Source organism: Odocoileus virginianus, chromosome 21 (genome assembly GCF_023699985.2).
Source record: "Odocoileus virginianus isolate 20LAN1187 ecotype Illinois chromosome 21, Ovbor_1.2, whole genome shotgun sequence".
Lineage (NCBI taxonomy): Eukaryota > Metazoa > Chordata > Mammalia > Artiodactyla > Cervidae > Odocoileus > Odocoileus virginianus.
The window spans coordinates 1,225,443-1,252,886 of record NC_069694.1 but is presented as its reverse complement, the minus strand read 5'-3'; the positions used below and the strand labels follow the sequence as shown (position 1 = coordinate 1,252,886).

At 37.6% G+C, this 27,444-nt stretch overlaps 1 protein-coding gene across 3 annotated transcripts in view; it reads right to left on the bottom strand.

Moving 5' to 3' along the window:
• Positions 1-27,444, bottom strand: part of GABRA4 (gamma-aminobutyric acid type A receptor subunit alpha4) — a 233,124-nt gene that overhangs the window by 139,246 nt on the left and 66,434 nt on the right. Inside the window, exon 9 of one of the 3 annotated variants that reach the window (XM_070451940.1) lies at positions 13,053-20,300. The exons of 1 other annotated variant lie outside the window; for it this stretch is intronic. In XM_070451940.1, coding sequence (XP_070308041.1) covers positions 19,759-20,300 — 542 coding nt within the window. In that variant the 3' untranslated portion in view covers positions 13,053-19,758. Of the gene's footprint in view, positions 1-13,052; positions 20,301-27,444 lie in introns of those variants that run through there. One more of the 3 variants, XM_070451939.1, reaches the window with a different exon arrangement.

Sequence of the window (27,444 nt, the reverse complement as noted above, 5' to 3'; positions counted from 1 at the left end):
AATCATTTAATGGTGTGTGTAAGTCAAATGATTATACTGTACACCTTAAATTTATACAGCCCTGTACATCAGTTATATTTCAATAAAAGCTTGGGGAGAACTTTTCAACCTTAAAAAAGGGTGTTTTCATCATAGCACAACCTTAAGCTGGAATTACATGAAAGAATTTGTTTCATTCTATTTTTTTAGATAATTAGATATTTTATCTTTATGTATAAAAAGTGAAATCTACTGTTGGCCTACTGTCCTCTTTGGCAATCAACTAATGCAAATTACTGAATGAAAAAAAACCTATGAGTTGCTGAGAGGAGCGCTGGCAAAGCCCAAGGGTGCAGCGATGACCTCAGCCTCTGAAGTTGGAGGGTCTGGCAGACCTCAGAGCGAAGCTCCTTTCATCGCTTAAGTTGTTTGCTGCTGCAGCAGCTGCATTCTCAAGGACTTGAGAGTGGGGTGTGTTTTATGGCACAGAATGTGGTCTGTCTTGAATCAAGCCCTGAGCCTTTGGAGTGCAAGCACTGACTCCAAGACCCTAGACTACCAGAGAACTCCAGAACTAACCCTAGGGAGTATCAGATAGTGAGAACTTACAGAAAGGAAACCACTTGAATACAAGACCAAGCGTCACCCAACCACCAGTAGCACCCTGTGCAGGGCGCCTCATCTAAACAACAAACAAACAAAAGCAGATGATGATGAAACCCAGTCATCAGCAGACAGGAGTATCACCTCACTCAGCCTTGCCCGTCAGAGGAGAAACAAACAAACACACAAAACTCAGCACAAATCTCACCCCATACAAAGCTCACACAAACCACAGGACCAACTTTAGGAGGTCAGAAACCAAAAGGAAGAAAGAATTGAACTTTGAAACCTCGGATAAGGAGACATCAAACACAGTAAGTTTTAAAAAATAATGAAAAGGCAGAGAAATACTACACAAATGAAGAAACAAACTAGAAACACAGAAGTCCAAATAAATGAAGAGGAAATAGGCAAACTCCCTGAGAAAGAATTCAGAATAATGATAGTAAAGATGATCAAAAACCTTGAAAACAAAATGGAAAAAATGCAAGAATCAATTAACAAAGACATAGAAAAATTAAAGAATAAACATACAGAGACAAACAACACAATTACTGGTATTAAAAATACTCTAGAAGGAATCAATAGCAGAATATCTGAAGGAGTGGAACAAATCAGTGAGCTGGACGATAAACTGGTGGAAATAACTTCTGAGTAGCAGAATAAAGTACAAGAAAGAAAGGAACTGAGGATAGTCTCAGAGACCTCTGGAACAATATCAAATGCAACAACATTTGAATAATAGGGGTCCCAGAAGAAGAAGAGGAAAAGAAAGGGTATGAGAAATTTTTTGAAGAGATTATAGCTGTAAATTTCCCCAATATGGAAAAGGAAATAGTCAATCAAGTCCATGAGGCATAGAGAGTCCCATACAGGATAAACCCAAGGGGAAACATGCCAAGACACACCAATCTAACTAACAAAGACTGAATACAAAGAAAGAATATTAAAAGCAGCAAGGGAGAAGCAACAAGTAACATACAAGGGAAACCCATACATTTAAGAGCTGATCTTTCAGCAGAAACTCTGCAGGCCAGAAGGGAATGGCAGGATATTTTTAAAGTGCTGAAAGGGAAAAATCTACAACCAAGATTACTGTAGCTGGCAAGGACCTCGTTCAAAATTGATGGAGAAATCAAAAGCTTATCAACCAAGCATAAGTTAAGAGAATTCAGTATCACCAAATCAACTTTACAACAAATGTTAAAGGGACTTATATAACCAAGAAATACAAGAGAAGAAAAAAGATCTACAAAATCAACCTCAGTTAAGAAAATGACAATAGAAACATATACATCAATAATTACTTTAAATGTAAATGGATTAAATGCTGCAACCAAAAGACACAGACTGGCTGAATGGATACAAAAACAAGACCCATATATATGCTGTCTACCAGAAACCCCACTTCAGACCTCAAGACACATACAGACTGAAAGTGAGAGGATGGAAAAATACATTCCATGCGAATGGGAAGCAAAAGAAAGCTGGAGTAGCAATCTTCATGTCAGACAAAATAGACCTTAAAGAAGATTACAAGAGATAAGGAAGGACACTACATAATGATCAAGGGATCAATCCTAGAGGAAGACATAACAATTGTAAATACCTATGCACCCAACATAGGAGCACCTCAATACATAAGACAAACACTAACAAACATAGAAGGAGAAATTGACAGGAACACAATAATAGGAGGAGACTTTAACACCCCACTCACACTAATGGACAGATCATCAAACAGAAAATTAATAAGTAAACACAAGTCTTAAATGATACATTACATGAGATGCATCTCACTGATATCTTCAGGATATTCCATCCAAAGCAGAAGAATACACCTTCTCAAGTGCACATGGAATATTCTGCAAGATAGACCACATCTTGGGTCACAAATCAAACCTCAGTAAATTTAAGAAAATTGAAATCATAACATGCATCTTCTCTGACCACAATGCTATGAGACTAGATATCAATTATAAGAAAAAACTGTAAGAAACACAAACAAATGGAAACTAAACAACACGTTTCTAAATAACCACCAGGTTACTGAAGAAATCAAAAGGGAAATCAAAAAATTTCTAGAAACAAATGACAAAAAAATGAAAACACAACTCAAAACCTATGGGATGCAGCAAAAGCAGTTCTCAGAGGGAAGTTTATAGCAGTACAATCCTACCTAAAGAAACAAGAAATACATCAAATAGACAAGCTAACTTTATACCTAAAACAACTGTTATAGATAGACGAGTGCCTGATGAACTATGGATGGAGATTTGTGACATTCTACAGGAGACAGGGATCAAGACAATCCCCATGGAAAAGAAATGCAAAAATGCAAAATGGCTGTCTGAGAAGGCCTTACAAATAGCTGTGAAAAGAAGAGAAGCAAAAAGCAAAGGAGAAAAAAAAAAGATATTCCCATTTGAATGCAGAGTTCCAAAGAAGAGCAAGGAGAGATAAGAAAGCCTTCCTCAGCGATCAATGCAAATAGAGGAAAACAATAGAATGGAAAAGACTAGAGATCTCTTCAAGAAAATTAGAGACACCAGGGAACATTTCATGCAAAGATGGGCTCAATAAAGGACAGAAATGGTATGGACCTAAGAGAAGCAGAATTGTTAAGAAGAGGTGGCAAGAATACACAGAACTGTACAAAAAAGATCTTCACAACCCAGATCATCACGAAGGTGTGATCACTCACACTCACCTAGAGCCGGACATCCTGGAATGTGAAGTCAGGTGGGCCTTAGGATGCATCACTATGAACAAAGCTAGTGGACGTGATGGAATTCCAGTTGAGCTATTTCAAATCCTGAAAGATGATGCTGTGGAAGTGTTGCACTCAATATGTCAGCAATTTGGAAAACACAGCTGTGGCCACAGGACTGGAAAAGGTCAGTTTTCATTCCAATCCCAAAGATAGGTAATGCCAAAGAATGCTCAAACTATTGCACAATTGCACTCATCTCACATGCTAGTAAAGTAATGCTCAAAATTCTCCAAGCCAGGCTTCAGCAATATGTGAACTGTGAACTTCCAGATGTTCAAGCTGGATTTAGAAAAGGCAGAGGAACCAGAGATCAAATTGCCAACATTCGCTGGATCATTGATAAAGCAAGATAGTTCTAGAAAAACATGTATTTCTGCTTTATTGACTATGCCAAAGCCTTTGAGTGTGTGGATCACAAAAAAACTGTGCAAAATTCTGAGAGAGATGGGAATACCAGACCACCTGACCTGCCTCTTGAGAAACCTGTATGCAAGTCAGGAAGCAACAGTTGGAACTGGACATGGAACAACAGACTGGTTCCAAATAGGAAAAGGAGTATGTCAAGGCTGTATATTGTCACTCTGCTAATTTAACTTACATGCAGAGTACATCATGTGGGCTGGAAGAAGCACAAGCTGGAATCAAGATTGCCAGGAGAAATATCAATAACCTCAGATGTGCAGATGACACCACCCTTATGGCAGAAAGTGAAGAAGAACTACAGAGCCTCTTGATGAAAGTGAAAGAGGAGAGTGAAAAAGTTGGCTTAAAGCTCAACATTCAGAAAACTAAGATCATGGCATCTGGTCCCATCATCTCATGGGAAATAGATGGGGAAACAGTGGAAACAGTGTCAGACTTTATTTTTCTGGGCTCCAAAATCACTGTGGATGTTGATTGCAGCCATGAAATTAAAAGATGTTTGCTCTTTGGAAATAAAGTTATGACCAACCTAGATAGCATATTAAAAAGCAGAGACATTACTTTGCCAACAAAGGTCCATCTGGTCAAGGCTATGGTTTTTCCAGTGGTCATGTATGGATGTGAGAGTTGGACTGTGAGGAAAGCTGAATGCCGAAAAATTGATGCTTTTGAACTGTGGTGTTGGAGAAGACACTTCAGGGTCCCTTCGACTGCAAGGAGATCCAACCAGTCCATCCTAAAGGAGATCATTCCTGGGTGTTCATTGGAGGGACTGATGCTGAAGCTGAAACTTCAGTACTTTGGCCACTTCATGCGAAGAGCTGATTCATTGGAAAAGACCCTGATGCTGGGAGGGATTGGGGGCAGGAGGAGAAGGGGATGACAGAGGATGAGATGGTTGGATGGCATCACCGACACAATGGACATGGGTTTGCGTGGTCCAGGAGTTGGTGATGGACAGGGACGCCTGGCGTGCTGCAGTTCATGGGGTCGCAAAGGGTCAAACCTGACTGAACTTTACTGAACTGAACTGAATCAAGGAAAAAGAGAGAATAATCAAATCAACAAAATCAGAAATGAAAAAGGAGAGTTTACAACAGACAGTGCAGGAATACAAAAGATTATAAGAGACTATTATGAACAGCTATATGGCAATAAAATGGATAACCTGGAAGAAACTGACAGATTCTTAGAAAAGTTCAATATTCCAAGACTGAACCAGGCAGGAAGATATAGAAATCATGAACAACCCAATTGCAAGCACTGAAATTGAAGCTGTGATCAAAATTCTCCCAAAAAACAAAAGCCCAGGAGCAGATGGCTTCACAGGAGAATTCTATCAAACATTTAGAGAAGAGCTAATGCCTATCCTTCTAAAATGCTTTCAAAAATTGCAGAGGAAGGAACACACCCAAACTCATTCTACAGGATCACCATCAACCTGATTCCAAAACCAGACAAAGACAACACAGAAAAAGAAAACTATAGGCCAATATCACTGAGGAACATAGATGCAAAAATTCTCAACAATATTTTAACAAACAATTCAACAACACATCAAAAAGCTCCAACATCATGATCAAGTTGGGTTTGTTCCAGCAATGCAAGGATTCTTCAATATATCGAAATCAATCAATGTGATACAACATATTAACATATTGAAAGATTAAAAACCATATAAGCGTCTCAATAGATGCAGAAAAAGCCTTTGACAAAATCAGCACCCATTTATGATTAAAACTCTTCAAAAGATGGGCATAGAAGGAGCCTACCTCAACACAGTAAAGGCCATATATGACAGATAGAAAGAAAGTGAAGTCGCTCAGTTGTGTCCAACTCTTTGCGACCCCATGGACTGTAGCCTACCAGGCTCCTCCATCCATGGGATTTTCCAGGCAAGAATACTGGAGTCGGTTACCATTTCCTTCTCCAGGAGATCTTCCCAACCCAGGGTTTGAACCTGGGTCTCCAACATTGTAGGCAGATGCCTTACCATCTGAGCCACCAGGGAAGTCTCATAAATGATAAGCCTGCAGCAAACATTATTCTCAGTGGTGAAACACTGAAAGCATTTCCCTAAGATCAGGAACCAGACAAGGGTGTCCACTTTCACCACTATTATTCAACATAGTTCTGGAAGTCCTAGCTTTGGTAATCAGAAGAAAAAGAAATAAAAGGAATCCAGATCAGAAAAGAAGAAGTAGATCTCTCACTGTTTGCAGATGACATGATACTATACATAGAAAACCCTAAAGTTAGCATCAGAAAATAACTAGAGCTAATCAGTGAATTTAGCAAAAGTTGCAGGATACAAAATCAATACACAGAAATCATCTGCATTTCTATATAGTAACAATGAAAAATCAGACAGTGAAATTAAGGAATCAATCCCATTCACCATTGCAAAAAATAAAATAAATAATAATTAAATATATAGGAAGAAACTTACCTAAGAAGACAAAAGAACTGTACACAGAAAATTATATGACACTAATGAAAGAAATCAAAGACTACATAAACAGAAGGAGAGATATTCCATGTTCCTGGGTAGGATGAATCAATATTGTGAAAACGAATATAATACCAAATGTAATCTACATATTCAATGTGATCCCTATCAAATTACCAATGGCAATTTTCACAGAACTACAACAAAAAATTTCACAATTCATATGGAAACACAAATGATCCCAAATAGTCAAAGCAGTCTTGAGAAAGAAGAATGGAGCTGGAGAAATCAACCTTCATGACTTCAGATTATACTACAAAGCTACATCATCAAGACAGTATGCTACTGGCACAAAAAGAGAAATATAGACTAATGGAACCAGACAGAAAGCCCAGAAATAAACCCATGCACCTATGGGTAACTTGTTTTTGACAAAAGAGGCAAGAATATTCAATGGGGCAAAGACAACCTCTTCAATAAATGGTGCTGGGAAAACTGGACAGCTACATGTTAAGGATGAAATTAGAACACTTCCTAACACCACACATAAAGATAAACTCAAAAGTGGATTAAAGACCTAAATATAAGACCAGAAACTATAAAACACTTAGAGGAAAATAGGGGCAGAATACTCGAAGACATAAATCAAAGCAAGATCCTCTATGACCCACCTCCTAGAACAATGGAAATAAAAACAAAAGTAAACAAGTGGGACCTAACTAAACTTAAAAGTTTTTGCACAGCTTTTAAGCTTTTAAAAGCCTTGAACATCTACAAGCAAGGTGAAAAGACAACCCTTAGAATGGGAGAAAATAATAGCAAATGAAACAACTGACAAAGGATTAATTTCCAAAATATACAAGCAGCTCATACAACTCAATGCCAGAAACACAAACAATCCATCAAAAAGTGGAAAAAAAAACCTTAACAGACATTTCTCCAAAGACACACAGATGGCTAACAAACACATGAAAAGATGCTCACCATCACTCATTATTAGAGAAATGCAAATCAAAACAACGAGATATCACCTCACAGTGGTCAGAATGGCCATCATCAAAAAGTCCACAAACAATAAATGCTGGAGAGGGTGTGGAGAAAAGGGAATGCTTTTGCACTGTTGGTGGGAATGTAAACTGATACACCAACTATGAAAGATGGTATGGAGATTCCTTAAAAAACTAGGAATAAAACCACCATATGACCCAGCAATCCCACTCCTAGGCATATACCCTGAGGAAACCAAAATTTAAAAAACACATGTATCCCACTGTTCATTGCAGCACTATTTCTAATAGCTAGAACATGGAAGTGACCTAGATGTCCATCGACAGATGAATGGATAAAGAATACTCAGCCTTAAAAAAGGAACACATCTGAGTCAGTTCTAATGAGGTGGATGAAACTGGAACCTATTATACAGAGTGAAGTGAGTCAGAAAGAGAAAGATAAATACTGTATTCTAACACACATATACGGAATCTAGAAAACGGTACCAAAGTATTTATTTACAAGGCAGCAGTGGAGAAACAGACATAGAGAACAGACTTATGGACATTGCGAGATGGGAGGAGAGGGTGAGATGTATGGAAAGAGTAACGTGGAAACTTACATTACCGTATGTAAAATAGACAGCCAACAGGAATTGCTGTGTGGCTCAGGAAACTGAAACAGGGGCTCCTTATCAACCTAGAGGGGTGGGATGGGGAGGGAGATGGGAAGAAGGATTAAGAGGGAGGGGACATCTGTATATCTATGGCTGATTCATGTTGTGGTTTGACAGAAAACAACAAAATTCTGTAAAGCAATTATCCCTCAATAAAAAAAAGAAAAGAAAAGAAAAAAACCTATGAATTACCAAGCAGTACGCTATGATCCTGTTTATTACAAAGCAATAAGCGTGTGTGCATGCTCAGTCGCTTCAGTCGTGTCTGACTCTTTGCTACTCCACGGACTCTTTGCCAGGCTCCTCTGTCCATGGGATTCTCCAGGCAAGATTATTGGAGTGGGTTACTGTGCCCTCCTCCAAGGGATCTTCCCAACCCAGGGACTGAACCCACTTCTCTTATGCCTCCTACATTGGCAGGTCAGTTCTTTACCACTAGTGCCACATGGGAAGTCCACAAGGCAATATACACATTAATTTTAATCCTGTTACGCCAATGAGATAAGATTGAACTTGTGATCAAGGACCAGAGCCCCTTCACACCATTATCTAAATATAGTTTCTTTATAAATTAAACACAGAAATTAAAAGCAAATATTATCAAATAATCATAATTCCATATGAAATTTACTACAAAAATAGATGTAGGAAATATGGGGAAGTGCTGCATGAATTCATTCTACTAATGAGAATGAGAAATGAACATCCTCGTGTTTCCTACATCTATTTTTGATGTTAGGGCTATTACTTATAAGAGGCCATCAATAAGACAAGAGCATAAGAAAGGCAATCAGAACAAAGGATTTAGGTTGAAAAGACACCAATTGTCTGCGTTTATGTCCAGAGAATTCCGTGTTGTCCTGGGTGGCTGGATGGTAGAATAGGTGGAAGGAGAAGATAAAGGTGACATCAGAACTGGATCCTGAATGTCATGGTCAGGATTAATATTTTATCACATAGGTGATGAACCAACAAATAGAAACTTAAAGTGAAGTGAAGTGAAAGTCGCTCAGTCGTGTCCAACTCTTTGCGACCCCATAGACTTTATAGTCCATGGAATTCTGCAGGGCAGAATACTGGAGTGGGTAGCCTTTTCCTTCTCCAAGGGATCTTCCCAACACAAGGACTGAACCCGGGTCTCCCGCATTGCAGGTGGATTCTTTTACCAGCTGAGCTACCAGGGAAGCCAGACGTAAGTGTAAAATGAGCTGAAATATTCTGACATCAGCATGTAGAAGGGTGAGACTATACAGACATCACAGACTATACAGACATTAAGATCAAGGAGCTTAAATAAGTCCATCACTTAAGAAGAAATGTAAGGAGTAATTGTGTAATGAAAAATGGATTACATATCACTCAACTTTGATGATGAATGTCAGGATTTTAGATCTGCTCTTTAAAGGATGTATGTGAATAATTCAGTTAGCACAAGTCTCTACAGGGCATTTTCAATTCTATGGTTTATTCTTAGAGTGGCCAGAAGGTATTATTCTATTCACAATGCAACCTTCTCCAAAATAAAAAGCAATAGCTTTTCCCCTCACATTTGCTTTTCTGCTAAAAGAAACATTAAACCAAGTTTTACTTCTGAGTAAGAATGTATTGTTCTCATTTATGGGGGAGTATTATATGATGTATTGGTTAAACAATTATGCACACAAAAATAAAATGATGCCTATGCCCTTTCCATTTTGTATTCAGGAGAAAAAGATTTTTTTTCATCCCTTTTCTCTATGACACTAGTAGGAACACCATAAACTATGAGGGAAGGAGTTTGGGTACCATAAGTTTACAGTAATGAGCAAGGAGGCAAAATGTAGGAGACTGAAGGAAGAAATGGAAATGTATCAGAATGTTGGAGTAAATGCCAATTCAGATATCTCCTTCTGTTAAAAGTACCTGTGTATCAGTTTGTTTAGTTTTCAGCTGATAGATGCATGTGGGCATTTTAACAGTATTATTATTTCAAAAGCAGACATAAGGGTCTTACTTAATAAATGATACCACTGATTAGCATTTATCTTAACGCTAATGATAACAGATTCCTGAATTCATTTGCTTAGAATACCAAGTTGATGAATGTTACCCTGAAGAGTTTTTAAATGAGAACATAATCCAAAACAACATTAAATGAATGACATTATTTTACATCCTCTGGAATAAAATGAGAGGGATAACATTTAAGAACTCACATGATGGATGCATATTTGACATCAAGAAAACATATGAGAATATAATAGCAAGAATTTAATATAACTTTCCTCAGGAGAGAGATTAATTTTCAAAAGGCACAGAGAATGATAATACAGATTAGGTAATATTGTAAACAAGCTCACAATTACTGAATTGCCCCAGGGTATATTTTCATATCCACGTGGCCAGCATTGATCTTCTGTTTCCAATTAGTCAGAAAGAAAATTAACCTTTAAATATAAGCTATGTAGAAATTTTTCATAGAAGATTCAAACAAACAAAATAGGTATAATTTAAACAACTGATGCCATAACAATTGAAAAGTCATAAACTCTATATGTGGCGTTATCACCTTGTGTTTCAGAATAGCTTTGTTTGTTTGATTTTGACTTTGACTTTCTTTTGCATTAGCTGTACTTCTCTATGATCAATATTAACTATAAAAGGCAGGTATTTTCTAACGAAAATTCATTTCAATTGGAAATAGCATCTGGTGACCAATACAACTTTCAGTTTTGTTTTTTTTTTTAAAGCAGAACACAAATCACTACACAATAAAGGGGCTACATATTTAAATATTGGGCTTCTCAGGTGGCTCAGTAGCGGAGGATCCACCTGCCAATGCAGGAAACATGTGTTCACTCTATCCCTGGGTGGGGAAGCTACCCTAGAGAAGGAAATGGCAATTTCCAATATTCCAAATTCCAAACTCCAATATTCTTGCCTGGAAAATCCCATGGACAGAGGAACCTAGAGGGTTACAGTCCATGGGGTCACAAAGAGTCGGAAATGATGGAGAGACTGAACACCCACTCACACATATCTAGATATTAAAAATTTAATAGAAATATTCTCCCAAGACTAAGGAATTGCCTTAGTCAGATTAGGCAGCCATAACAGAATAACATAAACTGTGTAAAGAATCTGCATACAACGCAGGAGACCCGGGTTTCATCCCTGGATCCCCTGGAGAAGGGAATAGCCATCCACTCCAGAATTCTTGCCTGGAGAATTCCATGGATAGAGGAGCCTGGCAGGCTGTAGTCCATGGGGGTCACAAGAGTCGGACATGATTGAAGGACTAACACATGACGGAGTGGGTAGCTTAAACAACAGAGATGTATTCCTCAAAGTTACAGAGGCTGGAAGTCCACGGTCAGGTGCCCACATAGTCCAACAGACTGCTGAATTTTTAATGTATCTTCATGCAACAGCAGAGAGGAAGCAAACTCATCTGACTCTTATAAGGGCACTAATCCCATTCATAAGGGCACTAATCCCATTCATAAGGGTTCCACTCTTACAACCTCATCTAGCCAAATTCTCTCTCCATAGCCCCATCTCCTAACACCATCACATGGAAGGTCAGGGTTCAACATGTGCATCTTGGGTGACACAAATATTCATTCCACAACAAGAATCACATTTAACCGAATAAATACAGTTAAGTACGAGGGGACTAAATTAATATCTTGTAAAAGTGAACAATCAAAACAAAAATACTATGTAATTTATTAGTATGCATTCAGATATGCACATGTGCTTGTACATCGTGGAAAATCTGTGGTCAACTTTTTATCTCTCGGGTGTGTTCTCCTCTTTAAAAGGTAAAATTCAGAAAGCTGAATTTTTCTTCAAACAGTTGCTTTAGAGTAAGAAGGGTTACATAAAAAGTGCTTCAAAATACATTATATTTTTTAAAAACTTCATTAAAGACCATCAGAACGTTCAAAGTGTTTCATCTCATCAAAATAATTACACTATTATTCTGAGCTAAATATTTAAAAACACAAACACACATATTTTTATAAGCTGGCATTGTTTAGTTTCTCAGAATTTTACTTTGTTTTCACAAGTTAGAATTAAACCATAGAGAGCTATACTTTATTTTGACTTATCAGAAAAGTTGATACCTCTTTAAATCAAAACCAACTAGTTAAAGACTTTTATTGTGCTATATCAGATCTCATGGCCTTACAAATTTTCTTCAACCACATCACCCACAAAGAAATTCCCCAATTATGAGAGCTTGGCAAAACTACAACCTAGATGATGGTGAGTTATGCAGGGAATTAAAGGTAAGAAAAACTAGAAATACTCATGACACGGGCAGGGCTTCAGAAGTGACATACCATGTCACTAACAATACTATAACCAATTTAAAGAAAAGATATTTACAAACAGGAGAAAGTTCTTAAGCACCCCCCAAATATTCCAAAGATATTTATATTTATTGTTTTAAATTTAAATAGAAAACTGCATTAGAGAGATACAATGTTTGTATTTTAGTGATTGCAGAGTTCAACTCCAAAATATGTCTCTTAAGATGTAAATATCTGTGATCAAATTTTATGAAAATGTTAATCCTTAATATTTTAAACACTCACTCTCCAGTGGAAATTGAAAACTGAATTATTCTCCATACCATGCTCAGGTATATTGTTTTTCAGAAGCAAAGGAAAAGTACCACTAGTAAAAAGTTAAACTTTGAGAAGCAAGGGGAGTTTGCTTAATGAGAGTTTTAAAAACTCATCTCCTGATGAATTATTTAAAAATACGAAACCAATATTTGATATCCCCTTTTTCAAAAGAAATCTGCCCAAACAAAATCATAATGACTATGTGCTCTTCCTTGTATTGTGCTCATTAAAATATATAATACACTTACAGGAGTAAGATCATCAGTTTCAAAGGGGCAAATGTGGTTGCTATAAGCTCCAGAACTGGGTAATTTGTGAGAAAACTGCATCCCCATGAAATCAAAACATATGTATCTATTAGAGAATTTTGAGCTGTCTTAAATACCACACTTAACCATCTGCTATTCTGATTAAGAAAGAATACTGAAGCTCAAAGGAGGACAAATTTAGTTTTTTATGATAAAATTAAATACGTTATTATTACTACTCTTTACTTTCATGATAAGGAATATTTTCAATTGTACAAATAAGGAAACAAAATCATTCAGAGAACAAGCAGATAAGCTTTTATTCCTCAATTTGTGCAACATTCCAATTGAAAAACCAGACAGAATATTTAATTTCTTCTTCAGTTAACTGTTAAAAGGTTTTTATCATTAAGGATAAATCAATGGAAAATTTAGCTTCTTATTTACTATGGCCATTCAATGTCTTTTAACACAGAGAATGGTTTGGCATGAACACTTTGGATTTTAATTCAATTTACAGTAACGCTTCCTTAAAATCATAGACTTTTACCTCATCGACCAATACTAATTTATATGTATGTTAAAAAATGAAAGCTCTGGTTTATTGTATATTAAGCTGGAAAACAGTATATGGAATCAGTAAAATGACAACAAACACATTCCATTATATCAGCAAACATCTGCAAAGCTGGAATGCAGACTACTGTTCACAAATATAAATGGCTGAGAAAGACTATGTCAGTCAATGGTTAACTGCAATAATGTTTATTTTCTAGTATTATAGTTTCTTTTCCTTCCCCCAAAGGGAAGTGTTTTCTATCAACACTGTCATAACAGATTTAATCTAGGTTGAATACCTGATTCCAATGACACCTGATAAGCAGAAGGGAAAAACCAGGTAGCTCTGGTTGTCAGTAAATGATATCAGCAAAAAGTAATCTGGTCAATCTTGATCTAATGGAAATAAAAATGATAGATGGATTCAATTTAAAAGCGTGAAATATAGACATTTATAATGCGCTTTGCTCCTAAGAAATCCTTCCAAAAATAACATAATGATGAAAATTTGGGATGAAAACCATGTCTATAATTACAAGTAATTGACCATAAACTATAATAAATAGCTTTCAAATGGAGAGACATTCGTACTCACAGGAGAAAGAATATTGACTGGCACACATATCTTGATGGGATGTGGATTTCACTGAATGTTACAGTCCTACAATGTCCTCCAAACACTGAAGTCACCGTAATACAGAGTGTGAAAAGGTAAGAGAAAAACGATCCTGTCTTCATAAGTTTCCAGTTGTTCATTCCCAGATGGTAGAACACGGGGGCAAAGACAAGACTGCTGGTAGACTCTGATCGCTGTGACGCAGACTGCGGCATGATGCGGACCGCTGGCCTCGCATCGGGGAAGCTGGGAAAGCAGCAATAACCACTAAGACGGCAACAACACGGAGAAAGGACTGCTGAGGGTCCGGCAGTGTGGGCCACGCCGACCGCCCAAACGTCCACAGCAGAGAGACAATACGGTCTCTTGGCAGAAGGCAAAACAAATCTGGGGAGATGCGCTTGAAACCTGAGATTTAAAAGGCTGCTGTGGGCTAATCTGATTCATTCTCCCACCACTTCCCACACTATAGTTTGGTAAACAGCTGACTTTATTCAGTGATTAACAGAAATCAGCCCAGAAGACAAAGAACAAAAGCACATTGAAAATGCAGATGAAATTCATACTAGAGAAAACATTTTTGGGGTGGAAATGAAGGAAAAGTTTATATAAGTAATTCTCTGTAGCCTCAAATAAATTATAGACATGATCTCATGAAGAGAGTCTGAAACTAAAAAGAAAAAAAAGATTAACAGACTATAAAAACAAGAAGAGAGAAATGAAAAAAAAATGAAATGACACAGAGGGGAAAAGGAAAGGAAAAGAAGAAAACCAAAACCATTATAAAGTTGAAAATTATAACAGAGGGTTAAAAAACAAACACAAACAGAACTAAACACTTTTTGAGAAACAAAAGAACACTTTGGAAAAATGCAATTTATACACATAGTAGGGGAAAAAAATCCTGAAATAAAGTCTGAAATCTGGGGTAAAATGATATGGTATCTCTCAAATCTTTTGCTTTGACTATCTATATTTCAATAATTTCTTCAGTTTTATCCTTGTATTTCTATCTTAAGTTGAGATAAATATAAATGGAATATTTTTTAAATTATTTAAGAGCATTAATTTATGGAACATTTGGCTCAAGTTTACAGAATTCTGTCTTTTAATCAATCAGTCTATTCTTCAATACAAATACTTGTACAAAAGGATCTGGCACAATATTCATGAAATATTAACAATTTCTCTGCAGTGGGATTTTGAGACAGTTCATAATTTTCTGTGACACCTATATTTATTTTTTAAAAGTCACATATTTTAATGAATGACAATGAACTCATTGGGGTAAAAAAAAAAAAGAATTAGACGACAAAGATTGAGAGAGAAAAGAAAAATGAGATATCACCATTCTGTTAGTAAGTCTAGATTATGGCCGTCCATTCCATAGCTCATACGACAATCAGATAATTTCTCTGAAACAGAAGCATAGCATGTTCGTTTTCATCTTATTATCCTGCAAGATTTTTATTAAACTGCCACTAATTCAGGATTGTATCTATTCTCTGTAGTAATTTACACAAAACCCTCTGTCCCAGCAGATCTTTCCAACAACAGCAACTCTCATGTCCTCATGTTTACCTGCTTCCCAACACTGTGAATGAGCTGTTGAAAGTTTCCTCTTGAAGTTCAAAATCTGTATCTCTTTTCATGGCTCAGATGGTGGTAAAAATATGCTTTTGTTATTTGTGGGAGTCGGCAGAGGGATAAGAACTCCCAGTTATTCTACAAAAATCAGCTTAAGATCTCTATGAAGCCTTCCCTGCCATCACTCTTTTTTTTCCCCCATCAACAGTCATACAATTACATGTATTCTTTTCTCACTGTGTATACCAGTACCATGCCAAGCAATATTAGTAAAGTCGCTCAGTGGTTTCCAACGCTTTCCATCCTGTGGACTGTAGCCTACCAGGCTCCTCTCTCCATGGGATTCTTATTAGGGGCTGATGCAAAAGGATAAATTATTAATACCAATCCCATATTTATTTAAAATTTAGGAATTTTGTTCATCATCAATTTTTGCATTAATTTTCATTTTAAATGATGGAAAATGACCTTTCAAAGTTCTTTTCAGCTCTTTGCTTTTATCTTGGTCACTAACTTCTCTATGATTCATGTCCATTTGTAAAAGACGGTGATTCTACTCTCTGCCAACTCAAATGCAAGGTTTGTGAGGTTCAATTTTAAGTACACATTATTCAAATACTCTGTATACACACAAAATGCAAGCCCTTTTCAACTGTGGATTAATCCTGTAAGTATTTATCATCCCTAGTCATACCTGGAAGTTGGAAGTAATTACATGGCAGCTAGTGAATACAGACCCCGGTACTGAAGGAAACAATTCTGAATTTCATCTTTAAATGGTAGAGACAAGTACATCTTTCGTGGTCCAGTGGTTAAGAATCTACCTTGCAATGCAGAGGATGTGGGTTTGATTCCTGGTTGGGGAACTAAGGTCCCACAGGCTGCAGCACAATGAAGCCTGTTTGCCACAACTGTATAGGCTATGCACTGCACCAAAAGTTCCTGCACAATGCAATGACGATCCTGAGTGCTGCAACTAAAATGAAGCCCCAAAAAAAAAAAAAGAGAGAGAGAGAGACATAAAAAGGTGCCACTTATATATAGCCATTCTTTCCACAAACTGCCAGGATTTGGGCTCTCCTGATTGCAGCCATGAAATTAAAAGGCGCTTACTCCTTGGAAAGAAAGTTATGACCAACCTAGATAGCATATTACAAAGCAGAGACATTACTTTGCCAACAAAAGGTCATCCAGTCAAGGCTATGGTCTTTCCAGTGGTCATGTATGGATGTGAGTTGGACTATGAAGAAAGCTGAGTGCAGAAGAATTGATGCTTTTGAACTGTGGTGTTGGAGAAAACTCTTGAGAGTCCCTTGGACTGCAAGGAGATCCAACCAGTCCATCCTAAAGGAGATCAGTCCTGGGAGTTCATTGGAAGGACTGATGCTGAAGCTGAAACTCCAGTACTTTGGCCACCTCATGCGAAGAGCTGACTCATTGGAAAAGACCCTGATGCTGGGAGGGATTGGGGGCAGGAGGAGAGGGGACGACAGAGGATGAGATGGCTGGATGGCATCACCAACTCGATGAACAAGAGTTTGAGTAAACTCCGGGAGTTGGTGATGGACAGGGAGTCCTGGCGTGCTGGGATTCATGGGGTCATAAAAAGTCGGACACGACTGAGTGACTGAACTGAACGGAACTGAATAACTCGTGATATTTTCTCATGGTGAAACATGATTGGTTCTTCACAAAAGTGTTTCATTAATGCAGCTCTGAGTTATTGAAAAGATAGAAAAGATCATTTTAAAAAGATAGCTTTGAATTAATTTGATGGAATTGAGTTAAGGAAAACAAATTGTGTATTTTTACTACTAACATTGTGGGCAATAGAAATAATTCCTTTTCACAAGAATGATTAGACGTTCTGGTCAATTTATCCTTCCACTTAACAACCAGGAATCCTTGGTTAGTTTTGTCCATTCTCTTTGCTTGGATACCTGAATTATTTCAAAAATCTTCTTCGCACACAAAGGTAAAGACAAAATTATGAGCCCACCTGTATCACTGATCTACAAATCTAAAATCATTTCTTTTTATTCTGTAAAAATCTGCAAGAGTTTATAAAAGAAGAATTTCTTTTAAAAAAAGAAAGCCAATGAACTATTCTTAAGAATAGGCCAACAGACAAGCAAGGAGCATTTTCCTCACCAAAGAAATAAGGTCATTTTGTTGGAATAAAGAACAATCATAGCTTCTGACCACAATTTCAGACATCATCCTGAAGGCTAAAAATCTACTCACATTCATGAAATAACTTATTATCAGCTTTTTTGTTATAAGTATTCTTTATTAAATATATACACATATACAAATTTTACTGGGCTTCATACTACTGGCATCAATTTGTAAATGAGGAGTTTGGACTGGATGATTTCTAAAGTATTATTCTGCCTTAAAATTAATGATGATTCTAAGAAACACCTAGAGACATAGCCAAGAAGGAATTCTCAGATATGATTCAAATTAATATTTAGTATTTGCATGTTTTATAGGTCTCATATACAACCACTTCAAGGCAATTCAACAACTAAAAAACTAATACCAATTAATATATTTTTTTTCTAAAAAAATAAGAAATACTGTTGACAAGGTGGCCATTTCTATCAAAATATTCCCCAAACATCCAGAACACATTCATTCACATACCCCAGATCAGGAAGAGAGAAGTACAGAAGAAAAATCTTGGAAGTAACACAACAAAAAAAACTAGGCCTAGATTTAGAGGCATAGGACTACTGAAAGAAAATTAATTAAGCTGTTAACCCTACCTAATTAAAAAAAAAGAAAAATCAGCACATGAAAATCCTGATAAACAGCATAACAGCCTCAGCAGCATCCTACCCCCAGTCATGATTTTTTTTTTCCTTTACTCCATTCTTTTACTGTTCTTATAATTTTAAAATACTCACCTTTGTTATGAAACTGTACAAAAATTCCCCCAAGAATAAACATAAAACTGCCCAGAAATAGGAACTATGGACACAAAAACTCCCTAGAAGCTTAGTATTTCACCAGCTGATATAGCTCTATGTTGGGTAAAGCATCTAAAAGGCTTTGTACTGAATTCCTGATTCTGATGATTCTGTGATTCTAATCAAATTCTATTCTCATTCTATGCAAATTCTACATGTGATTCTGATCAAGTTTGAGACAGGTCATCTATAAGGTCTTACAGTGCCCAGATTACCACTTTGAGGTACACAGTGCTTTTCACTAAGAGAACAATCTTTACCACATTTTCATTATACATTGAAGTCACTTGCTGAAGTTGCGTTAATGCGTACTAACCTTCAAAAGTGGCTACGTGAATAATACACTTGGTATCCTCTATCAATATAGCAGAAACAAATATTACGTCATCAGACTCTAAATAAACCTCCTCCACTGAAAAATGCAATGGCCTCTGCTAGCTGATGGTTCATGAGCATGCACTCACTCTCCTATTTGAGGAAAAGTTCAGGTAAAGGGCAGAGAGCTTTTCTGGAGAGACAGTGTCTAACATAGTGCCTGGAACACGGGAGGCTCTGAATATATGTTGAAAGGATATATAACTGAATGAACTGTTATCAAAAGGAATTCACACAATAAGTTAACCTTTGGCTCCAAGTACACATGTTCAAGTCAACGGTTGGCTCCTGTTCGGCCAGCACACGGCAGGAACACAGTGTTCCTGGTCTCTGCCTTTGCTGCGGCAGAGGTTTCATCTATTGGTCAGTATTTGCTGTGTTCCATTTTTCTTTTAAAATGTTTCATATAAGAGGAAAAGTCCTTTTCTTGAAGATGCTAAGAGGATCTCCAAAAGTTACTGTGGCATATCATATCCAAAAATTCTGGTTAAGAGCAGTGCCACTGGGAAATTTAGGGTGGTTGGTTGATATTCATAGTGTGTATTAGAAAATATCATAGACTGTTTTCAAAATTCAATGCATAAATATGCACCATGGATCTCTAATAGCCCTGTTTCACTTGTCCCAACTTTTCAGGGTAGTCTGTATTCCATCTAATTTGAATGCTGAATTGATTCTATTTAAATCATCTTTCTGAAATGAAAGATGGCTCACTTTCCCTTCACTAAGGAATTAATTAACTCTCCCAATGACTGGCTTGAATTTTTTAAATGGAAAAATTACATGGAATTTTTATTTTAGTAAAGAACAATTGTTTATCTTTAAAAACATTTAAAAAGACATTCTGTGTGAAGTTCATCATCTTTTAGGAAACTACTATAGCAACAAAATTACATTAGACTTTCTGATTTCTCCATAGTGTCCTTAGATAAGTAAACAACCCAATAGACCATATTAAATGCCCCAAATGTTACTGGAAAGAGAATGCGGGCATATTTGTCTATTTTACTCGTGCCAGATCCAGACGGTGGTGGAGCAGAGGGGGCAGTAGTGGCTGACAGCTTCCCAGAAGTCCCTATGCTATTAACTGTGGTCTTAATTCGCTGCAGTCTTGATCCAAACACAGGCTGGGCAGAAGCAGATCCAGCTGGGACCTGTCGGGGCACACGCCCAGTTCTTCTAGGAGTAGAAGGAAGAGCAGATGGAATCGCTCTTGTGGCAGATATAGTTTCAGCTGCATTTGCACGGCTAAATGGGTTTGGACTGGAAGCTAAGTAAGACTGTGGTGTGGCTTCAGAAGACCCTTGAGCAGCCGTGGAAGACTTGCTAGAATGGTTTCCCACATCAGCCCTGCTGCCAACATCAGGTTCAGAGTGAGCCGAGGCGTTGGCTCTTTTTCTCATGCCCAAATTGGCGTTTGTGTTCTGAAAAGGTATATCAAAAATTATATTGGTTACATAATTTTATGCAGTTATACAAAATTTAAATGGATCAAATACTTACAAATGAGCTGTTTTCAGAAGCCTTTCTTAATGTGCTACAGCCATTCAGCTTTTTGTGTAAGCTTAAGAATATCTAACTTAAAAAGGACACACAGATATTTGAAACTGAACGAAGCATCTTCTATTTCAAAATATTCTTATGAATAATTAGAATTTAAATATATGGAAAGATTAGGCTTTTAGAACTTTAAACTAGAGTTATACTTGATTTTACTTTAAGGGTTCATGATGATAAATACAACATCTTTCTCCAGTTTTACTGATACGCTGTATACATTTCAATGAGTTTAGTAAATGTTTGCTTTATGAACAACAATGATATCTATTTTTGTGCACAGAATAAAAACAATAGCCATCTATATGTGTATAACATTCCTTTAAAAAGACAGGAACTCCAAAACCTTAATTTCTAAATCCCTGGGAATTATTTTCATAATCTTACATTGACATTATTATATACAATCCAGAAGTCCTAATGCATTTTAGTTTTTCACCACAATTAATAATGTGAATAGAAAGGAAAATCATTTTTAAATAAACTGTTGTATTATAATATAAATATCACCACCATATCATTGCATAAATATCTGAGTTCAAACTACTTACCAATAGTGGTTAAATCAAAATGGAATTCACCATTTTCCATAAAATGATTTTCTGTATAGAACAAGACTGTATCTGAATACAGATGGTAAGCATTAAAATTCTTATATTTTGACAGGCATGATAAATAACCATAGAGCCAACTATAGATTGTCCATACTAATGAAGGAAGGCAATTGCTCAAGTGATTCCCAAAATAATCATGTCTATATTTAGAAGATACTGTGACTTTTTGCAACAATCTTTCCTCTTTAATTATGTTTATTCTAAGTTATATTAAGGGTATATTGTAATTGCTTTTTCCACCCTCTTTTCCCACCATTTTACGAAATAAATGGGTGGGTAAGGAGAGAGAGACATGATGAAGAAAAGCTCACAAGTGGATGATTAGAAGGAGCCAACTTGCAAGGAATTTTATGGATAATATTATACAAAACTACTTGTGAGCTCCCTTTACAGAGAAATGTTTATTCTATATGTAAAATATTTTTCCAATACTACACTTATTGAACAGGTTGAAAGCGTTCAGTCCACACATATCTCATAGACTTATGAATTATGGCCTCAAGTTCCCTGAGTAGAGAGAGAAGAAAAAGCTTTGCAACATGCAGAGCCAAAGCAGGATCTGAAAAGCTTTAGGAAGTATTTTCCATGTCAGCCTGGAGTATTCTTCTAAAGAGATTTCAGCTGAACTCATGAGAAGCTGTAGTCTCACATATGTCACATAATTTGAGTGGAAACAAGTGAAACCAAAATTAACATCAACCTAAAAGCTAAAGGTATTATTTGCCTTGTACTTTTCCTATACAAAATACATTATAAACATCACCTGATTAATCCTCAGATTTTGAATCCCTCTTTACAGAGTTAATTTTAAGATGTTATATTCAAGATGAAAAATTTAAAGAATGATAAGGTATATCCACAACATTTAAAGAGTTTACCATTGGGAAGACAGTATGCACTCTCACACACATGATGCAATCAAAAATATAAGAAAAAGTAAGATAGAAAGAAGGGTCAAACTGTGGCAAAATATTAAATATACTGAGAAAAGAAGGGAAGAAAGTAATAAAGGGCTGATTGGATAAGCAAGAGAGAAATACATATTTTCAAATACAGCATGATATTTGCCTACTGCCTTCTTCCACCAAAAGTTGGGTTGCCCATAATCTTTAGAAACTCCTATTTTCCCTCAGACTAAATTCTAAGAATTGGAGATTTCTCCTTCTGGCCAAAACGGAGCAACAGGAACTGAATTTACTGTCTCACAGGAAATGACAAAACACACACACACACACACAAAACGAAAACATTTGTAAAACAACGTTTTTGAAGAGACTGAGCATTGGCGAACACAGGACTCAAGCTGAGAGAGAAAGGCGAAAGGCGGTTTGCAGGCTGCGGTGAGGGAAGGAGAGCGCGGGGCCATCTGACAGGCCCCCTAGGCTGAGGAGACGAAGCGAGAACGTGGTGAAGTCAAGGTGGCTAGAACTCCCAGGAGAAAACAGCGGAGAATTTGATAATGGGGGGAAAAAAGCCAAAAATTCTGGAGCCCCCAGTGAGAAGTTGGCTATGCACAGGTCCACTTTTGAGAATGAGCTAACTACCCACGGCAAAGAGCCCCACCTGACAGGAGAAAAAGCAGCGGGCAGCACACACCAGCCAGGAGCAGGGCACGTTCCCTCCGGACACGGTGGAAACCGCAACACTTCCGTCCATCTGCTGGAGCCCTCCCTTGCCTCAGTAGCGTGGAAGAGTCAGCTCCACGGGCTGTTCCAACCCTGCCTAATGAATTTTAAAAGTGAGACCTTAAGAGACGAAACTACACGTGACTGAACCGTGCCTCAGAAGGAAGCACAAGAGCCTTGGTAGGACCCTGTCTTCCTTTCTTCCCGATCAGAATCCTTCTGAACTATTCTGAAACACCGACTGTGAGCTCTGTTCTAATGTAGCTGATTGCTTCCCACCTGGCACTAGCTGTGAAGAACCCGCCTGCCAGTGCAGCAGATGTAAGAGATGCGGATTCAACTCCTGGGTCTGGAGGATCCCCTGGAGGAGTCAGTGGTGACCCACTCCAGCATTACCGCCGGGAAGCCCCGTAGACAGAACCGCCCGGCGGGCCCCGGCCATGGGACACATCCGAGCATGCGCGCGGACCCCGGCCGGAGAGAATGACGGGAGAAGGGCGATGGCGGATGAGTCACGGGGCGAGTGGGTGGCGGAGGCTTCTGCCACGCACAGCCTCTGGATATCAAACACGGGGAGACATGAGAGGACCTCATGAACCACACCTATAGGAGTCAGCCAAGTATTTGTAATAGTCAAGTGTGTCGTTTGAAAATTATTCAAGACTTGGAACTCAGAAAGGAATACAGCATGTCCCTGCAATGTCATCGTGGAGCATGGTTTAAAAAGTCTACCCAAGGATTAGCAAGTCTCTCGGAGAGTATACTTGAGTTTGATTTTGCTATTTAATACTGGATTTGACCCCAAACACTGTGAGTTACATATTAACTTATAGATTACTGTTCAGTTGAAAGGAGCACCAAACGTTATGGTTTTGACTCCCCAAAGGATATTAACTACTTCTATATCTAATCTAGCAGTCTCATTCTAGTATTCTTTTCAAATAATAATAATAATGGTTACTTATAGGCATTCCCCCCAAAAGATTTTGAGCTACTTTTATTAATAAGTAGTATCCTCATTTTTTGACGTTTTGAAAATTATATTGACACTATCCACTACTAGGCAAGTTTTAAATATCAAAGTAATGTCAGCATAGAGTTAAAGAATATGTCTTGAGAAAACAGTGACTTCAAGTCAAAGAGGCAGGATGAGTCTGTGATTGGAAAAAAGAAGCAATGAAGCATGAGGCTTTATGAAAGCAGAGGGAACAGTATGAAGCATGCCACTCGGATTACCATCTGAAATAAAATCTAATCTTCTTATTACCAGTTTCACAGTATTAGTGAACTTCTGGGATAGGAAGCTATCTTATTAATCATAGTAGGCTAATGCACATAGCAGGCATCTACTTCATTTTTTAATAAATTTCACTGAACTGGATGTAATACAGAATCAAGATTCTTTTTCAGATTAAAGAGGAAGTTTAAGAAACTTTCTATCTGACCCTCAGATGACTATTTCTTTGTTTATGGACATATGTCTCTAATGTTGCAGATAACACCTAAGGTGTATAAATTATCTGGACTTGAACCCAGGTCTGACTAAGAATGCCTAAGAAGTCTAAATACTCTAAATATCATAACCTACAAAAGCAGAGAGGAATTAGACTGATTCAAGGCTTAAATCTTTGCTCTTGGCCAGGCAGTCAAATGATACTGAAGTTATTTTGCATTGCTGTCTCAAGGTCCTCGATGTAAAAAGTAGTTGTCATTTTCCCTGATGACAAACTCTAAAAGGACTGAGAAATCTGCTGACCTAACTGGCACAGGACTCGCTGGGAATAATATCCACACAGCCTTCAAGTATTGGAGCCACTAATGTGTCAGTTAGAGTGATGTCGTGTTGCATCCACAGGGCTGAGAATCTCCATCAGTATTCAGCGGAAGTACAGTGGTTACAAACAAGAAAAGCACCTAAGCTTCATTTGAATTTTAAAAAGTGATTTAGTTTGAGATCATTTTGTCATTAGTCACAATAGCCTGAAGCAAGGGAAACTGGCGGATAGAGATGCGAGGTGGCAGATTTAAACATTACCAACAAACTAAAGCAGCAACAGGCAAACAGGAGCAAATCCAAGCGATTCGTCAATCATGACTGTGATCTGACACGGTTTCTAAAGAAGTATTATCAACTGCAAAGAGAACATTCGTCTCAACTTATTACTCTAGCAGCAATGAGATAAAGTGACTATGCAGAACGCAGGCTACATTCATCTTGCTTATTTGAAAAGCTAATGAAGTTTAATAAAATGTAATTTAACCCTTCTAAATTAAAAACAAACAAGGCTAATAATGAACAGGTTTATCTTCTAGAATATCAATGAGTCACATACCAAAAAAAAAAAAATCCAATAATGCAAAGACATTTATTCAAGGCCTGTTCTGACAGGGCTTCAGGGGTTAGACACACATCTTAATAACAAAATAAACAATAAGTGGTAAGAGCAGATGAAAAACTAAATCCCAAAGTAATAATTCATGGAAGACCCTCAGTAGTGTTTTTTAAAAATGTTACCAACTAGAAATGAAAAACATTTCCTACAAATAAACATGCTAAATATTTCATCAGTTGTTACCAGGGGATTCCAACACAAACTGAACAAAATGTAGAAATGAAAATGCCAAGTTCTCTATTTATTGTATTTCATTTCCTCCCAATGTTAGCTTTTAATTCAGTGTTTGCATTTCCATAAGCTGTAGAAATATTACTTTCAATATAAGGCACTGGAATAAGAAATTTATGTCTTCAATTTGGAATCACCAGAGAACACGGTCTTACAGAATTCATTCATTTTGTCTTGCATATTTATAAGTTGAAAGAAGTAGGTTTTCTTCAAGACAAGTGATCTTTGGTTAGTTTTATTTCACAGCGATTCCTAGTGCTTCTTTTTATTTGCCAAGACTTTGTAGGTTAAATAGATGGCTGTAGGAGAGGAAATTTCTTGGTCAGACACTTCACCAATCAGAGCAGAAGTTCTCTGCTTGATCAAGTGGTCTTGGACTTGACCAGAATGCTACCTGGAATTGCTCCAGATGTGTTCATCAATACTGCCAACATAAAAGCGGAGAAGGTAGAGGGCAAAGCATCCTCCGCTCACTTTTTCCAAATGCAAACTCTGAACTGGATAGATCTTCTCTCGCTCAATGATGAAAGTAGCATTAAAATCACTCCAACTGTTCATAGGAATAACCTGGGATCTAGATAAAAACTCAGCATCAGGCCCTATTTGGAGGAAGTGTTATTTATTAGTTATGCTACCGCCAGTCATCAGGGATCAGAAAATGGGAAACATTGGCTAAACTGAATTGTGAGCCATCAAACCAGACTGTCCTGGACTTGAACACTGAATTTGCCATTTATCAACTGTGGGGTATTTGACAACTTACTAAATCTCTTGAAACCTCAAGGCTCTTATTAAAACAGGAGTGATAATGGCACTTCCCCATAAGGAATAAATAAGATAATGCACGCAAGGCACTCAGTGCCTAGCAGGCATCAAAGCGTCTTATACAGAAACAATCCAGAAGGCAGACAAGGAGATCCTGTCTCTGAAATAAAAAGATACGTCATTCAAGAACAAATTATTACAGACAACAAGATTTTAGAAAATGTGTTCTATGTTTCTATAACAATAATGTGCCTGCTCTGAATAATCAGAAAGGTAGAGGGAGCTAAAGACAGTCTGTGATGAAATCAGCCACGAAAAGGATGTTGCTGGCAAAAATAAGAATAAATACAAGGAAATATAAAATGCAATAATGAAATTAAAACACATGTTAAAGAATTAACACTACAGTAAGCCCTATGGTGTAAGACAAATATGAAAAGCTCACCTCAGAAAACAGCAACAGCAGCAGTAATGGTTCATTTTACTGAGTGGTTCTTCTGCACCTGACACTCAGCTAACATGCTTTTAATTAACCAACTACCACAACCAATCCAGGGCTTCCCCGGTGGCTCAGACGTAAAGAATCTGACCTGGGTTCGATCCCTGAGTCAGGAAGATCCCCTGGAGAAGGGAATGGCAACCCACTCCAGTATTCCTGGGAAATCCCATGGACAGAGGACCCTGGTGGCCTGCAGTCCACGGGGTCACAGAGTTGGACACGACTGAGTGACTCACACTACACGACCAATCCTAAAGGAAATCAACCCTGAGTATTCATTGGAAGGACTGATGTGCAAGATGAAGCTCCAATACTTTGGCCACCTGATGCTGGGAAAGATTGAAGGCAGGAGGAAAAGCGGGCAACAGAGGATGAGTTGGGTGAATGGCATCACCGACTCTATGGACATGAGTTTGAGCAAACTCTGGGAGATGGTGGGGGACAGGGAAGCCTGGCATGCTGTAGTCCTGGGGGTTGCAAAGAGTCGAAAATGACCAGGTGACTCAACAACAACCACCACCATAACCATATGTCAAAGCTCTATGTAAGAAAAACAACAGCCACAGGTATTTCAATGTCCAGAAAAGATGTGAGTTATATTTTTTAAAAAGCATCTCATGTACTAACGTATCAGGTCACTGATCTCTTTCTGGAACATTCCAACCAGTGAAGTCTAGAAACTGGTAACCAGGGAAAAGACCAGAGGAACTGTTGTAATCCAACCTATAGAATGATATTCACACTTCATTATGCTATGAAAAGACATACCCAGAATATTGGCTCACAGTTAGAACTTTGGCAACTCAGTTTGGCTGGCCCACTTTCTCATTATAATGGAATATTAAAAAGAGTTGTATCTGTGGAAATACTGCTCTGACATTATAGTATCACT